The sequence below is a fragment of the Saccoglossus kowalevskii genome, chromosome 3, assembly GCF_978046115.1.
Source record: "Saccoglossus kowalevskii chromosome 3, keSacKowa6.1, whole genome shotgun sequence".
NCBI lineage: Eukaryota > Metazoa > Hemichordata > Enteropneusta > Harrimaniidae > Saccoglossus > Saccoglossus kowalevskii.
This window is the reverse complement of record NC_140643.1, coordinates 29,599,312-29,612,443: the sequence shown is the minus strand read 5'-3', so window position 1 is coordinate 29,612,443 and position 13,132 is coordinate 29,599,312. Positions and strand designations below refer to the sequence as shown.

Sequence of the window (13,132 nt, the reverse complement as noted above, 5' to 3'; positions counted from 1 at the left end):
ATTATATGAAGACGAAGAATGGAACTACAGTGAATATTAACATAACTGTATTTATATTACAGGATACAACTCCCATCTTCACAACTGACAAGACTGAATACGACAAAGTAAGTAAAACATTGCTGTATACACATTAAATTATGATTTATTGATTTATTATAATTTATCTTATGGTATCGCCATCTAGTAGACTTTGAAAGTCCACATTGCATTCACGAATACGTTATGTGACTGTGATATACTTTTAGTTAGTATATATAGATTGAGACTTTACAAAATCATTGTTGCGTTGGCATTTCAGGTGACAAAAATGGTTCTCTATGAGTATTTCAAGAGCAAGATATAATATCGGTCTTATTCGATTCCCAGACTCAAATGTACGATTTTCTTCTTTTCAATGTTTTTTTTAACAATGCCATCTCTAGTCTACGAGTTTATTATATGCATAAAACAATTAAAATACCTGCAACGAGAGGTAATTAATTGTTCACATTTTACTTTTAATGTATTGGTTTTGCAATTAACAAACATTGTATATATGATAATGTATAATGCTTTATACAGTGGCCACATAAGGTCGTTAGTATGTAGATATACCACGAATGTAAATACAATTAGCATCATAGCGCATCGAAAACAGAAGAATACTTTACAAACTTTAACGATTTTATTTGCAAAATTGCTATTGTTATTTATCATTCTTTAAATAGGTGTTGTACAATATGTTATACAATAAATATTATATCAACAGACTGTTTTAGCGATCCAATCACTGTCAGCCTAGGCATACAACATTCGGTTTTTCATATTTACGATGTTCTATGCCTCCAAACTGAGCATCCAACTGGCACGGATTACTTGGTCAGTGGTCTTTGTAATGGCCAGTACCGTGCAGCCAATACAGGTTATGCAGGCTATAGATTCATTTTTGTTTATAAATTTACAAACTAGTTGGTCTGTATTTTGTCTGTAGTGTATTTCGTAAATTTTAACTATCCCCAATGCTCTTTTGTCTTCACGTTCAACTCGTCTCGTTTTATATCGATGTCAAGTTCAATTAGTGATTTCAAACTCACTATAACTATCTATGATGTCGGTTTAAATTTCTGCAAGTTCTTTGAAACGTTCATTACCAGACGCGAATGAAATCGTGTCGTTTTTGCTCACGCACGAAAACAGACAGCGTGATGGCAATACGCTGACGGTAGAACTTTGCTAATTACAGCCTACGCGACATGACCTAAAACTAAACCATGTAATTGACCAGCATATTTCTCTGAGAGATGAGATAGTGTTGTTATATCGATCCACAGACCACCATATCTCTGTAATTTAATTTGAGCAATAACGCGAATTTTATATCTCGTAGATTCACATTAGAAAGTTTTTGTGCCAGTGCCCAAAGTTAATTTACAACTTTGACAAATAAGTATATTTCATTATTTGTCTGTGAAATAAAGTCGATATTTCACTAATTGCCGCGGTGATTTAATTTTCCATCAAACGAGCACGTTTTGAGGAAGTGGTCTCATGGTCAGGCCAATATTCCTACCCATAGAAATATAAACATGTCCAGTAACCATAAAGCGTATAGCAGTCAGGACTATCGTCGAACGAAATATATGTTCCGATCGGGACATATGCGTATCCTGATCGAGATATATCCCGATCAAGATATTGTTTAGCACCCCGATCGGGATACTTTGCCTTAGATTGCATTTGCACATTTATGCATTGCACATTATATTGAAAAAGGTACATACATTTTGTCCTACCTAAAAACAGAGACTGAACACAGTTTATCTGTGACAATTTTTACTAACTGTTGATGTTTATCTGAAAGGATATATTATATCCAATTTTAAATGCCCACAATTGATATTTACACTGGCCGCGATGCACTTATATTCCGATCAGGATATTATGTTATTTCTGACTAGTACGCCTTTCAGAAAAATAAAATTCGTGAGTTTTGTAGTGTGTCGAAAAAACGCTTGTATAATTTTACGATGGAGATTATCCCATGCACGACTACAGGCATCTGATTATAAAATGTGTAAAAGACGAGGGAAGAATTGTAATCATTGTGGCTCGAATTAGTTTGGTTGCACAGAAAATTAAGGTCTCGCAGAAAATAATGATGACATTCTGGAAGCAGTATAGTGAACAGGAAAAACAGTGACATACAGTCCCACGAAGAAACAGGATATACAATGTATAACACTGCAGAAACGCGAACATGCCTCTATCACTTACCATGAAATACAGCAATATCTTTCACAAAATTTTAATGTTCAAATGTCAATTCTCACATATGTTACACATCGTCTAACCGAAAATGATTAACCCAAATAAAAATGACGAAGATGGCGTTAGAAAGATTAGCGGAGGGCAATATGATATAATCCGAGGCTTTCATCGACTATTTTTACATTGTGATCAACTGACTGCGGCATCTGTCATGCTAATAAGCAATCTGATTAATACCCGGTGAAGGTATATTTTTTAATTTGTATTTTTTCTATTGATATATTTGTTTATTTATGAATATGGTTGATTTTACTTGCCGTTATTAATTGATTATATATCGTATCTCACTCGCCTCACTAACTACATCTGACAAATGCAACAGAAAATCTTGTGTAAACGAGATGACTTTTGTCGACCAATCACAGATCGCCTCACAGAAAACGTTGTCAGACTAGCGCATGCGCGATTCATCGTGTTTCAAGAAGGCAAATTATTGGAGGTTAGGTTATCTATTTGTATGCAGAAATGGTAGCTTTTGTGAGTAATTACGATTGGAGAACAGAATCTATTCTAGTTAATTGCAATGTAAAGTATAGACACTATGGAGGCTGCGTTAGCCCTGCCAGACAGGGTACCGACCCGGCCACCGATCAGCGTTTATTAAAAGCTCGACGCAATAGCGATCGTTACGTTGATCCGGATTTGTACTGACAAGGCAGTACATAAATTAACTGATCTAATTTCTTATGAGTTTATGTATTACATTCTTACATTTCGTTCTTCGTAGCGGATAGCAGAACCAACGTACCTAATTATTTAAATGTATATCTTCAAATACAGCGTCAATGCTAATCACCGACCTCATTTATTTGTGTATTGTGATATTTTTTTTGGAAATGTAGTGATTATTGATTTCAGATATCCACTTTAATATGAAAGGGATAATACATTGAATGAAAATATTTTAGGCATTTAAATCACCTGTTGAAACAATATTGATTTTTTTTAATTCTTATTTATGTCACTCCTTTCTCTTGACTCTTTCAAGTCCAGGTATCCATTAATTCATTGTATACGTTTCTGTGATGCTTGCCGGGACGGGAAAACATTGTCACAGCAAACATACACAAGACGCGAGTGTGTGTAGACAATACGTCTTACAATTTTGAGAAAAATCCCTGCCTCAGTTGTACTTGTATTAATCGAGAAGGGCTATGATTCTCATCTCGCTCTGTCAAAGTGCAATACAATACTACAGCAAGTCTCAGAAGTATTGGGGCAGCCAGCTGTTTGCAAACTCACTAGCGAATTGGCTAACTGATTGGTTTTTGACTAAACAGTTGACTTTCGAATCTCGCTGACGCCGACATGTGGCCGCGTTCATTTCACACCGTGAACCCACCAGTAGAACCTATAAATCCGGGATCATTGGCTTGGAAGCATAAATTATATTTCTGGAAATAATATAAAAATGGAACAAACCAAAACAAACCCATTCCATTTATTTTTGAAAATGTTTTAAATTTCACAAACTGAACTGAAACTGCAACGAAAGATTTCTATTGATGATTGCAGTTACATTTGATTAGTTCAAAATGACGGTTTTCCGTGCTGCGCTCGATGATTGGCTGGTTGTATTTAACTACCACTGACATTTATAAATATTTATAGAAATGAAATTATAGAAAAGAGGATAGATTTTAACATGTCGATAGTAATGTAATTGTGGCTGCGTGTAAACATTTTTTATTTATTAGATATACTATATGATCTGAAACGTGTGTGTGTGTCTTCATTAGTAGTTTTGAGTGGTATTAACTGTTTTTTTAATTTAAACAAAATTTATAAAACATTTACTTGTGTATTTATATAACCGACGAATGATTTGTAGCAAATTGTACTCAGGTCGAACCCAGCATATATTATTGACGCCATTTTTTACTAAGCAAGGTAGCATGCGTGGCGCATTGGTATGGCTACCTCATCACGCCATGACTAGCCGATTTATTCTGGTGCTGTTTCTTTCGGTGTTCATTGTTTTATTATTCCCAGATAGCAATTACGATGATACAATAATTGTGAATACTTTATATGGCAAGGTAAGGGGAGTATCTCTAGAAAGCGCACGAGTGTTTTTCGGAGTTCCGTATGCTGCACCACCAATAGGAGAATATAGATGGAAACCGCCTCAACGACACGTAGGTTGGTTCTCAGATATTTACAATGCTACAGAAGACCCTCCGGGATGTCCACAGTATTGCGTGAGCTACATTTCTCGCTCGTGCCCAAACAAGGTGTGTATAACAAGTATCAATCAAACAGTAAATACCGTGAATTTTTTAGATTTATTTGTATGAATATTCCATATTTTCGTCACTAGATAGTTATATTACAAGAGCTTAATTTAATGCCACATAATTGAGATTAAATTCTGTACATAACATTATTAAAAAAGCATTAAACAAATTATATCCTAAGGGACGATGCAAAAGCGCAAAGGCTCATGGGTAGAAGCTTGTTTGTAAGCAACGACATGGTAGGCCCGCCTGATACATGCGCAGGTGAGGATTTACCCCGCTTTAACACTTAATTTTTTTAAAATTTTATTTACTAGACAAGTGAAGACTGCCTTTCACTCACCATCTTTACGCCATTGAGTGCTACTCCAACATCAATGTTTGCAGTAATGGTATATATACATGGAGGCGCTTTTATTGTTCGCAGTGGGTACACCTTGATCCAAGATGGCCGATATATAGCTAACCATACAAATACTATCACCGTGTTCATAAACTTTAGACAAGGTAATGTATAGTAATAAGATACAACTTAAAAATTCAAAATATTCACAAATATACGTTAAGGTTTCACGCTACCTTCGCCCCCCCAGAATTTCCATGTCACATTCATTCAGGTAATTTTGTAGTTGAAGAAATATTATTGCTAGTTTATGTAGGGTTTGTTGTCAAGGTAACCGTTCTGGTACTGACCCCCTGACTGTGGTATCCATTTTCTGACTGTTGTCAGAGCTGCTAAATGTGGTCCCCATTAATTCCAGCACATTTCGTGATTGAAAGTTGGTTCTCCTATATGCCTGGTTTAAACTTTTAACCTTTTTGTGTTGATGTTTGACGTCCACCAGTCTTCCCGGTCTTCCCAGTCGTTAACGTTGTCAGGGATTGTTGAAAATATTCTTTGAATATTATTCTAAGTGCAAATTTCCAGCTTCTTTCAGCTTAGATCAATGTTCACGTGAAACAAAATCACCTTAGTATAAACATATCGCAGCTATTTGTGAATTGACACGTAAAATCATCGGACGCTAAGAGAAAAAAACATAATTCGGGAACAAATATGAAACACATTTTTGTGACACTTTTAGAACAAAATGATTAGATTACTTATAATGAATTACAATCATACGAGTTGTCCCTTCCCGCGTGTATTTAGTAGCCAACTGGTCCAGTTTTATTAAGCATAAAGCCAGGGTTGTGTTTAAATACCGAAATTTATTTGATATTTTATCATGTTTTCCCCATTCTACAATATTATTTCTATAGTGGAATGAACACATGGCTAAATGAGAATTATTCATATATTTTTAAGTGGGCATGCTAACTTGTATCTAAGATGTCGATAAATTGTGTTATACACATTCAGCTTTATTGTAACAAAATATTCATTATTATCACATTATTATCAGTGGCGACTTTTTTGGATAAAATGATATGCTATTGTATCGCAATTTGTACTACTACTCTTAAAAAATATAAAATAAAAAACTCGAGACTACTTCTGACCTAATCAGCATATTGCTAAATAATTCAGACCCGCTTAACAATTAACACTATACTATATAAGGACACCACACTGTTTTAGTTTTTGTACAATCCTTAAGGTGCAATATAGAATGAATGACCATTTATTACATGTGTATTACGTATGTAAAATGTATACATTCTGTTATCGAATAGGAATGGTAGAGTAGATATAGGTCGCCAACTAACGTAACAAACCATGTTGCCCACCTTTAGGTGATTGGCTAATTTAATGATTGATAATTTTGTGAAATGTCTACAAATTAAAATAATTGCAGTATTTGTAATGCTGGCAATAAACTAAGGGACATAGGTAACGCAGGTGACATTTACTTTAATTTTAAGGTGCATTGGGATGTTTGGCTGCAGAAGAATATGGAGGAACACCGAATGGAAACTTGGGAATACTCGATCAAAGATTTGCATTAGAATGGGTGCGAGATAACATAGTTAACTTTGGAGGAGATCCTAATAGGGTAAGCGATAAAATAGCATTTTTAAAGTGTTGTTTCAATTTATTTTTATTTTTTGTTGAACACTACCACTGGGAATTCTTAGAAAATTTTTCCGGACTTCTGTGTTTCCTAGTGAAACGCAATACAAAATTGAACATTGAACACAGCTAACTAGTTTGTGAATAGAGTACCGCAAGAGTATCGAACGACGCGCAGCGGAGGTTGATGTGACGACGTACTGCCTGAGTGCATACTTTGCGGTATCCTCGTAGTAACCTTATTATTATACATCTTTTCCTTCGATACATCATGAGAATGCCGAAATACAAAAAAGTTTAGAACAGATTTAGCAACTTTCTTTGTGTGGAGTCCGGTCAAGCTATGGGGGCTGCCATGTTTGTTTTTATTATTAGAGAACGCCCACGCACACAATGCTCCATATTTGGAATCCGCTTTTCCTAATACCCAATGCAACACCGCAAAACTACGGCACGCTGTAACTTGTGGCGTTACGGTGACAGATGTATAATAATATAACGTAAGTACTAATCACCAAACTTTTATTTGTGGGTTCGTAGGTTACACTCGTCGGACATAGCTCAGGCGCACAGGCTGTAGCAATACATCTGACCACATCAAAAAGCAAGCATTTATTTCATCGTGGCATTATGCAAAGTGTTCCAATTACTCTCAATATGACCTCCAAAGAAGAGGCAGAAAGTCAAGCTCAGATATTTATGACATTACTCGGCTGTGAGAATGAAAGTCTTGAGTGTGCGAGAAAAAAATCCGTGCAACAAATACTTGACGCACAGAATGCTATACCCGTTAAGCCTGGATTGTTGGACTATTCACAGCCATGGGGACCATATTTAGATGGAAATGACATTGTAAAGCAATATTCACAATCGTTTCTGGACGATGATTACCATAATAAATCCATTATTGTTGGAATAACCCCACACGACGTAAGGGATAGTCTGTACAGAACATTTCCTCAGCCAATGGATAATAAGCAATTCATCGAATTAGTCTCGACGTTACTAGTAAGAAATTCCACAGACGTCTCAGCGATGTTTCGCCCCCTCGATAATGATGACCACAGGGATGCTGCATCATATTTGCTGCTTCTCTATGCGTATGCATGTTCAATGCATTACGTCTCACATCATCTTTCCTTGGCAAATATATCAGTTTGGAACTATGTCTTTGATCACCCATTTTCATTTGATGGCTGGAGTCCCGAGTTACCCTACTGTGCAAATTACCCTTGTCATGGTGTAGAACTGCCATTTCTCTTTCATTCAATTCCTCTCATTGGTTTGAGTTTTTCCGACGATGAAGAGATTCTTGCTGACAGTCTCATACATTATTGGGCAAACTTCATCCACACAGGTGATCCAAACATAAATGATGATACGTTGTCAAAACAAGATGAATTTAAAAACGACGTTTTGTATTGGCCACGGCATAAAGAGTCACCACCTAAATATATTAAATTTATGACTCCAGAAAATCAAATCAGGGAAAATAATTTGGACATTGAATGTGGTTTGCTTAATATATTGAATACACACATCAACGAATTTGAATAAAACATAAGCATTTATAATCATTACATATTGTACACAATGACCTGGAAGATTGTTATGCTCAATATTCAAGACATACATGCGGTAATAGTAATGTCTAACAGCTCATCACGTTTTTTTACTAGGGATATTAATATTAATTATAGTGCAAGTATCTAAGTAACAATTTATTAATGTCACGTATCGTAAAGAAATATTTGGCTGTATTTACCAATTTTACGATAGATAAGTGAATCCTGACTTAATGTATAATTATAATATAGAAGGTGAATCTTTCAATTTACACTGAGATTCACATGTGCGGTTCACTCCACATAACGACACTTGGAAACGCCGAGCAAGTGGTCCTCCAGGTTTGTTTTCTCGTCTTTTTTTCTGCGTGAGCATTCGGATGGCGAATTTTAGTATAACATAATTAAATAGCTGTGGTTCATTATAGATCATCTATGATAATCAGAAATGTAGTCAAATGTTTTTAATGAAGCAACAATAAAGTGTCAAATTCGAGGATAAATAAAAGTTCTGCGAAAATAAATGCATTAGTGTGATTTAATTCTTATACTGTTAATTGATTCAAAATACAAGAAAATGTGAAATTAATGATGTTATTGAACAATATACGAGATCATTAAATGAGATTCGTTCCGATTAATATGCAAGGACAAAATCATATTCAAACTGCTGTACGCTAATATAAATATTGTCAATGTCAATGACCGCGTTTCCAGGTGTCAAATCCGATCACACTGCTTTTCTGGATGTAGTCTTTCAACAAAGTACTTGCTCCTCATGGAAGTACAAAGAAGTCTAAAGCTGTTGGTTCTGTGTGGTGTCCCTGTCCTCTGTGCAAGTTAAAAAGCTTACTGTTTTGCTGAAACTGGTGTATTTGCTACGTCTCGTAACATTCACACTGACTATGATTTGACTGCAAGTACTTGGCCGTATTTGTCGTAAATAACGTGCTCTCAAATTAAATGGAGATAGTATAATGTTATATCTACAACAAAGTATATATTCTGTTCTAGTATTACCATCCGTCTAATTAGTATATAGCGCACACAAACTCTGAACCTGCACAATTTCTCAAGTGCGTATCTGTGAACAAATACTACTGGGTGTTTTGAGAGCAACCGAAGAGCTATACGAAGAGAAGTCTTTTCTCATTTCCGCTACCATATAATAACATTTAAAATAGAAGGAACATGTCCTGTACAATGTACAAAACATTAGAATTCATGGTTAAGTTAGTGAAAAACTGATAAATGTTTGTATACAACCTTAACGTGCCACCATGTGTTTTCATTTTGAGCTGTAATCAAATGCTTTTTATAAGACTTCTATAATGTAAGTTCACATGATATGCATTTGCAATTTTGGACGCCGATTCTTGGCGATATATGTTCAAAATAAACTTTCAGTCGGCCTAGTTATGAGTATGCATAATTGCATCATGTTTGGTTTGATTAAGTCTAAACTACTGTACGATTTAATGTCAGGTTCTGTTTGAGCACACATTAAAATGATGAATATCTTGAAGTTGACTTGCCATCAGCGATGATATTTCATACCGAACGACATATTTCTTGTCGAATGATATGCACCATGGCCAAGAACAACAGTGAAACACACACGATTCACATCACAGACAGAAACATACAGTATATGTTCAAATAAATCAGATAAATTTGCGTGGCCCACAAGACACCCAGTCGCGAATTGACACCATGGCAATACAAATTTGGGTCTGGTTGTAATATAGAATATCAGGATTGAAGACCGGATGTGTCGAATAACCATTTGAGTTAACTCTTTTGCGCACTGTTGTGCAGCAAATATAGGATAAAGACTTAGTTAATCATTTCCACAATAGTTAAAAAATGCCACGAGTGACCGGGTTTAACTGATATTACATCACGTTCCATCTACTCTCATTAAAACAAATTAGTGTTATCAATTTGTCATGTCTTGCAGTTGTTATCGATATTACATCGTTAAAGGACACAACAAGTGATATAAGTTGTTTTTTCATAAATATAAATCACTAGTAAATGATATTTTCTTTGCCTTGTGCGATTCGGTCACCCATCTACTTGCTTACTTACCCTTAGGTTTCCACAACACGAATATATACAGACTTCATGTTTAAATGATCGGTTATCACCTTAAAATTGTTGAACTGTATCAAGCACGAGTCAAATTATGTAAAAAAAATCAAATGCTAATACATTTATGGGACGGTCTTGTAATCTTGTGAGAAAATGAACTAACTAGCTTGCCATGAAACTTAGCAAGGGCAACAAAAGCAGTTTAGTTAGTAAATCTGCCTACTGTTTGAAAGCTGAGTTGATTATTTTCATCGAGTCACTGTAAGTGCGCATTCAACACAAGATAGAATACTTAAAATACATGTGTCATGCTCATTTGACATTGCCTACACTAGAATTATACCAATGAAAAATAATGAAGCCTTATGAAAGTAATGAAATCAATTGTTTCTCAGTGAAGTAGAATCACTCAAAGTGACACATATCAGTAATTAGGGTGTATACATCTTGGTGACAAATGTGATATTACAAATGATGCAAGCCAACTTCCGTTTCACTGTGTTGTAGTAATTCCCGTTGAAGGCTTGTACACACAAGGCATTAAAGTATTTGCCCCATTTATAAACACACCTTAGTGATTTTGTAATAGTAATCAGTGTAATAGATTTATACGTTTATAAGTGTATATTATTGTAAAATATTGACAGTCTAACAACAATAATAACAGTTATTATTGTTGTTAGACTGTCAATATTTTAACGACAGGCGAGCGCCCGATTCTACTGTTGAGCTTAGCAAGTTAATCACTTTCCTAAAGTTTATAAATTTATAATATTAACTGATGTATTATGATTTAGGTTTGAGTATAGAATGAGCCACAGTAGTACGATTAGATGACGTATAAAACAAGTCTAGGAGAACACCGTAAAATAATTAAACAAATAACGCAAAAAAAAGCAAAAAACAAAAATAAAAAAACATAGCTGTAATGCCATACGATTATTGCATTAACGAATGCATTGTAACTAATAAATACTCAATCCAATTAAAGACATGTCACAATTGCACGTTAAAATAATAATGTTCATGACTGTAATTGATATGTTGCCATAACTACAGAAATATATTCATTCAATTGCTTTGAATTGGTATTGGAAGAATTGGATGAATAAAGCTATAACAATTAACTATCTGTCAATCATAAGTATGTCTATTATAAAATTGGCGTCAACCTTGCAATATTTAACAACACATTTTGAGAAAGAAGTAAATAAATTCTGTGTTTGGTTTGGTTTTAGAATAAGTATGCGACATAACACACAAAAGCATGTGACGAATATGTCTCAAATTGCTGTCGATAATAATAGGGTGGGTTAATATGTGGTTCGCAATAATTCTCAATCGAAACTTGAAACTTGCTTCGGTATGTTTTGAAAATTGAATTTAGAGAAATTGAATTCTGAAAGACTAATGAACGATACTCATAGTGAGGAAATATAATATTTGTAATTTTATCTTTATTTATAAATGCGTCGACAAATATGGAGTCAAGGTCAAGAAATTATGCTTAACTTGTACAGTACAAACTGTAGTGTATGCTATAGCTTTGAGAAATTTATCATTTTCAAGTGAAAAAATAACAAGTGACGTTCATTCTAAAAGTAATATAATCTTTGATATTACATTGCAGATATCACCATTAGTTTCAAGATTACGCGCCTAACCTCTCTGCAATAAATGTGTAAATATTAATTTATATACGCATATATCTGTACACAGTTATGGCGGATTGTACATATCCGCCATATATCTAGTATAGAAAGATAAATGTAGTTGTTGAATATGTACGTGAACTTCACGGCGAAGGTCACAAGTAAATTATTGTCCCTAGAGGAGCCTCGACATTGATTAATATGATTTGTTTAACAAGGAATGTAATATACTAGTTATAACCAAAGAATTATAAAGATAAAGTAACGAAGATATTAAAATAACTGCAACACTAATCATTCGTTCCATAATCGCATTATTATTTCTAGGATTGTGTAGTTTTGAAATTCAATTTACGTAACTTCATTCTTTCTATGCAATCGGACAACTAATACTACATGTACGTCTTTCACAGTTTGGAAACGCCGGCGTTGCATGGTTCGAATCGCATGGTTTCGCAGGCTCGATGTAAACATACGTCTTCACGAACCCACGCTCGATTCTACCTAGATGATTTTGATTCCGGTATAATGCGCCCAATTTCAGTTGATGTAGTGAGAGACACGACAAGATTAGACGATTTTATATATGCATGTTAGTTTGCATTGTTTATATTGCAATAGAACACCATAGCCTCGCCCTAACATATAATTGCAGGCAAACGATTATTAACACAACAGCACGAAATCCGGGATTCGAACTTATTTTATCATTATTATAGTCACGAATGATACAGTGTATCCTGCAGTTGTAAAAAACAACATCTCGAAATGTTAGTTGTTGTGAAACCCTCAGTGCTCTTGACGGAAAGTCAGCATAGCCGTTTCATTTAGTTCAGGAAATACAGACTGTAGTAAAATGTATATTAGAACTGTATTATCGGATATATTTTGTTTGTAGAATTGGCCGTATGTAGTAGTACGTGACGTTTACCAAATGCAACAATTATAATATTCGCAAGATATATCGGGGCGCGGTCAAAAATTATTAGCAAACTGCCATACAATGCTGAGCATTTATTTACAATCGGCGGTGAATTTTCGGCAGCTTGGGGTGTCAACAAGCATCCGCTAATACTAGCATACTCTCTAGGTCAGCTGTTCCACGTTTTTTTCAAAATGAGATATGATTGATTGTGTGTCTGTAACCATGACTACAAAAGTGTCAGACACAAGACGATGTTGTTTTGGGTTTGTATTTGATTTAATATCAGATTTATGCGTTTTAGTTAATATGAGTAGTACAATTTGAAGCAATTAATG

The 13,132-nt window shown here is 34.8% G+C and overlaps 1 protein-coding gene across 1 annotated transcript; it reads left to right on the top strand.

Annotated features, from left to right (window-relative positions):
• Positions 1 to 4,241: 4,241 nt before the first annotated feature.
• LOC146747730 (cAMP-regulated D2 protein-like) lies at positions 4,242 to 8,650 on the top strand. The gene is made up of 4 exons (XM_085497443.1): positions 4,242 to 4,544; positions 4,865 to 5,054; positions 6,414 to 6,544; positions 7,102 to 8,650. Exons 1-4 carry the CDS (start codon positions 4,242 to 4,244, stop codon positions 8,116 to 8,118), a joined length of 1,641 nt encoding a protein of 546 aa, XP_085353569.1. The 3' UTR covers positions 8,119 to 8,650.
• Positions 8,651 to 13,132: the final 4,482 nt, after the last annotated feature.